The 5254-nt window shown below is 48.9% G+C and overlaps 1 protein-coding gene across 1 annotated transcript; it reads right to left on the bottom strand.

Moving 5' to 3' along the window:
* Positions 1-4017: 4017 nt before the first annotated feature.
* LOC117587002 (tripartite motif-containing protein 75) lies at positions 4018-4578 on the bottom strand. Its single transcript, XM_034277410.1, has 2 exons — positions 4267-4578; positions 4018-4207 (listed from the first exon to the last, which is right to left on the bottom strand). Exons 1-2 carry the CDS (start codon positions 4516-4518, stop codon positions 4127-4129), a joined length of 333 nt encoding a protein of 110 aa, XP_034133301.1. The 5' UTR covers positions 4519-4578; the 3' UTR covers positions 4018-4126.
* Between the last annotated feature and the right edge of the window lie 676 nt (positions 4579-5254).

Consider the following 5254-nt stretch of genomic DNA (forward strand, 5'->3'; position numbering starts at 1 on the left):
TGGGCTGGGTTGGGTTGGGCTGGGCTGCTGTGGGAGGGAAGACAAAGCCCGAGTGTGACATAATTAAACGCCGTTTCCTGTCGCCAGGCTAATGAGCAACAGAAAGAGACCGCGTCAGCTGACCGAGAGAGTGAGTGGGTGAGAGCGAAAGGGTTTTTGCTCAATTGTTGGGGGTGCTGTAAAGTAGGTTAATGGGAAATGATGGAGCAGGCAGAACGGGTTGTGTATGCATTTTAAATGATTGCATAAATACACAATCTGTTTAATTTGAAGCAGCAGCAACAGAGAGACAGCGAGAAGCAGAGAGAGGGAGAGATGGCATGCAAGGGGAAGCTTTGATTTAGCAGCAGAAGGCAGGAGCAGCACAGCATCCTGACCCTAATGACAGGAAATTATGCGGTCAATCACGCACTCGCACAAACACACCACACACAGACACAAATAGAGACAGGCCACAAAAACAAATCATTATGGCCACAAAATCATCGTTGGGCCATCATCAACCAACAAGCTGGCAAATTGCATTGCCATTCCTTTGGCCGGGCCAGAAACCATTCGGAAAACATTCGAAATTTGCTTAATTGAAAGTCAAAATGGGAGAGCACCGCAAAAACTTCAAACATTCGAATCGCAGATGAAAGCAATTAAGACTATTCGCATTTGGACGAGCACATCCTCCTGCTCTTTGGTGCTGGAATCATCTGTCTTCTGCAGGCATTTGTCTCCTTCACGCGCAGGATATAACACGCACACAGGACACGACACGACATGCATGGGTGTGACGGGTGAGCAGAAGCGCATTTAGTAAATTAAAAGTGAATTTATTGCTCACTAAATGCAGCAATTGCCATGTGCATCCTTGCCATATACCTTCTTGCCGCAGCCTCTCTCTGCCACTCGAGTCCTGCCAAATGCCCCCGAGTGCGTGTTTGTTTTTTGTCCGCTTACGTGGGTTTGCTTAATCTTTGACAAGCAGCCAGAGGTCGTTGCCACAGAGACACAGACAGCGGTAGAGTCAGAGCCATTGGCTGGAGTGTGCTCCAGCCACTCGGGCAATCAGAGTAAACAATGCACGGGATGTGCGGCAGGATCTGTATGTGCAGGATGTGCAGTGGTAGCTGAGCTAACTCCAACCGGAAATAGCAATTCCCTGCAAAAACTAAGAGCTGGCGAACTAATTAATTATATCATTACACTGAAGCGAGTAAGACTTGAAAAGTGCAGAAACTACTCCCGGGAGAGTGTCCCTAACCCAAGAGATGGTCCCCTGAGGCCACGTGACTCCATTCTCAGTCTTCGCTGTTGTCAGTCAGCCCACGCATCCATCAACAGCTAAGCTCAGAGCTGAGAAATGATACTCAAATACTTATGAAAACTGTGGCTCTGGAATGCCGCAGTTGCAGCAGCGATACGGAAACCTTCTTGGCCCTTTTGGCTGCCATGAGCAGTGGGGGCCCATAAAATGGCAGAACAGGCCAGAAGTGCACGCTGGCAAAATAAATTGGTAATTGCATGCGGCAAGGCAGGCATTTAATGAAACGAAACAGGACATGCAAATGGGAATGGCAGGCACAGATCCTGCCGGGGAGCCACAGCCACAGCCCCTGCCCGGCCGGTGACATAATGAATAGGATTTTGGGTTTCTGCGGCAACGGCAAGTGGCGCATCGACATGAGCTGCTTGTTGAGGCAGGACGACTCCGCTGCCAGGGCAACAATGCAATTTGCACCAGAGCCAAAAAGGATATGCAAAACGATAGCGCTCAGAAGACAGTGGAGCCAGGCCCACAGGAGGTGCCAGGAGGTGCAGGATGAGGTGGAGGTCCATGGAAACAGATGTTGCATCTTTGTTGAAAAGCAGCCAATTTGGAGCTCCACTCGCCGAAGATAGACATGGCAGAGTGACAAAAATTTAATATGGAAACCGCCCCAGAAGGAGGCGTGCAAGCGGAAAACAAACGACCCACAAAAAAAAAAAAACAAAAAGGAGCCGTGAGAACGCGCGAAGAGAAAGGCGAACAGAATAAACGGGAAAATAATCGGCGCACAATGCATTGGCAATGAGCCAAGGCTGCACACGGCCGGGGATCCACCAAGAGCAGGAGAAGCACATAAAAAGAGAGAGAGATAAAGGGTGGGTCTGTCTGTGGCTGTGGCTGTGCTATCGATAAAATTGTGGTCGTGACATGGGGCAGCCGATAAAGCCGCTTGCCAGCAACGAAAATGGGCGTAACAAATGAGGGCAGGTGAGCTCAAGGGCGTGGCAGGTTTAATCCGTGCCGGAGGGAGGGAGGGGGCGTTGCGGGTAGACATGTAAAAATTAATTAAGCCCCACACTCAGGGAACACACCAAATAGAGGACGCGAGCTAATTGAGGATATGCCACAGAGTTGGGTCATTTCTAGCCCTGCCAACTTCAGTTCGAAATTCACAATCCAAATTGGCTCAGTTGGAGCAGTTTTCGGCGGGGCTCTCCCATCGATTGGCACACAGAAACCGCATCAAAAAACGACTCTGTTTGCCTTTGTCTCCTCAAATGTCCACACAAAACTTTCAATTACAGCCTAGTGTCAGAGTTCAACAAACAAAGCAAGCTGGAGTGGAACGTTGGGGCCGTCGGGCGAACCAGTGGCCCGGGCAAACATTTCAATTTGCCTGCCGACAGCCAGCCCCAGCTGACAAGAGCCAAACAACACATAAAAACTGGCAGCAAAGAAGCGAGAAATCGAGTGCGGATTGGCCCACAAATCGGACAAATAGTGGCACAACAAAACGAATGTTATGGAGCAGAAAAAGTCGGGGACAACGCGACTGCAGCAGAGTGGATTTCATATCCTGTGCGAGCGGATGTGACAGCAAGCGGCTGAGGGCCAAATCCAGGCTCCAGGCATGGCTCTCGGGTTGTGACTGTGTGGCTCTGGGTGGTTATATATCCCCCAGTTATTCATACATCAGGCGGCATATTAGTTTACAGCGAAATATGCAATATCCAGTTACGTTAGCAGGTGTGCCGCCCAGGCCAGCTGTAAAAAAAGCCAAAGCCAAAGCTACCCGGAAACCCTCGATGACTGTCGATGGGGCAATCGAAATAACAAAATAGCTCAGCGCTTGCCATATTTGTATTCTATCTATTCATGTGTGCGAGTGTTTGTTTGCGTCAGTGTGACAGACACCCAACCATGGCCGAAATGTACAACAAATTATAGCCTCGCTCAACTACTCACAACACAAGCCCCACAGCTCCTGCTTTTATTTCTTAACATCAAAGGTAACTTTTAATTGGAGCTAAAATAAATCAATTCAAATAAATAAATATTCTCTTCGTAAATGTAATATTTCTAAATAAAACGAGCAAAACTATCATTGAAAAGTTTCCCACTTAAATCTCCATTCAAATCAAATACTAAGCCAATTTCGAAGAGTGCCCCCCAAGACAATTAGCTGCATTTTCTTTGAAAATTGGCCTTAGGTTTTAAGCTCATTTTGAAATGGATAAATGTGTTGTGCATCTATTGCGTTGGGCAGTTATTTTGATTTACAGCTGCCAACAAAAAAAGAGAAATAAAAAGGAACACATGCCATGGGAATGCGCCTGTCTATGGCTGCAGCTGCCCTGCCCTGCCCTGGCTCTGGCTCTGACTCTGTGCACAAATATTTAGTTTATAAATATTATTCCATTATTTTCACATGCATGTGCAGCAGCAGTTTTTTTCTGTGTGGGGCTTATTGGCGCAGAAAATTGAATTAAAATGTGGTCGAAATGTTGAAAGCAGCGCCCGACATTTTGCTCCAGTCATGGGCCAGAACCGCAGGGCTTATGTGTGATTTGAGGTGAAACTGCAGCAGCAAACCAGCAAACCAGCAACTTGCCGCTTGAAGCTTGCCACACACAATAAAGTTTTCCTGCCAAGATGTGCCACTCCGCTGGGCAGGGGGATGCAGATTAATTATGTGCGCCGGAAGGTGGACAAAGGATAAGGCACAATGGACAATGGGCCAAGATAAAGCGCATTCCACATGGAATTTTATGGCTTTTAGGTTTAATTAAAGTTCACTCAACTCTGTACGCATCCTACCCTATCGCTCCATCTACGCATAACTAATTTTGAATAGGTCTGAACATCCTTCTACCAGTAGAGCAGCAGCAAGTAGAAGGTCCCCAGGCTGAGCATCAGCAGCGGCAAGATGAGAGCAGCCATACTCCAGGTCTAGGGATTCGCGGAGGGTGCAAAACAGAGAGTAGAGAAGAGACTGCACTTGCACTTACACCCTTCCAGCTGCGTGCCTCCAGCCCCCGATGCTCCTCCAGTGTGCGCCGACAGAGCGGACAGCGCTCGGCCACCCAGCTGCGCGCCTCGCGGTAGATCTCCAGGCAGCTCCTGCAAAAGGAGTGATTGCAGCGCAGCTTCACCGGATTCTGCAGCTGATCCAGGCAGAAGGCACACACCTCAGCCTCCTCCTCCTCCTGCTGCTGCTGCTGCTGCTGACCGTTCTCCAGGCTGCGTTTCCGTTGCAGCATGATTGGGCGGAGGTCTGTTAATGTAAATGTCTGTCTGTGTGTGTGTGTGTGTGTGTGTGCTGTAGCGTGTCTGTGTGTGTTTGTGTTTGTGTTTGTGTTTAGATACTAAAAATTTAGAAACTCCTTTGACACGAAAGCCAGAGAGCAGGGGAGCTCCGTTTTAATTAAAATTCGCAGCCATAAATCTGAGCGAAAAACACCTTAAGCCGGGAGCAGGACTGCGACTCCTTCGAGGCAGCCCAATCAAATTTAATTACATCATCGCTGCCGCAACTGAAGCGGCAAGCATCGAATGCAATTAGTAGTAGCCTTGTACAACTCAATTAGACGCGGGGCAGGGCGCTCGGCAAGTGCCAGCCAGTTGGAGGGATGAGCCAGGGAGGCCAAGTGATTCGCCATGTGTCGCCGTGCAAGGACAACGCTTTGCACTTTGAGGCAAACGACCGCAGAGCAGACGACAAAAATCGAACTTTGGCCAACTACTTTGGCCACATCAAGGCAAGGAGCTGCTGCTGCTACAACAGGACAAGGTTTTTAATTAAGTTCAAACAGCCCGCCAGTCTCAGGCACTAAAAGTCACATCTCATCCGTGGCAAGTCCATGCCAGGACACCCATTCCCATGCCTTCAAAGTCCGTCCAACAAGCGGCTGACAAATTGAATCACTTGCTCACACAGCTGCTGCAGCTGCTGGCGCTTCTTTTCGCAAGTTTTACCATCCATCTGCAGCTACTCCT

This window comes from Drosophila guanche, unplaced genomic scaffold (genome assembly GCF_900245975.1).
Source record: "Drosophila guanche unplaced genomic scaffold, DGUA_6, whole genome shotgun sequence".
Lineage (NCBI taxonomy): Eukaryota > Metazoa > Arthropoda > Insecta > Diptera > Drosophilidae > Drosophila > Drosophila guanche.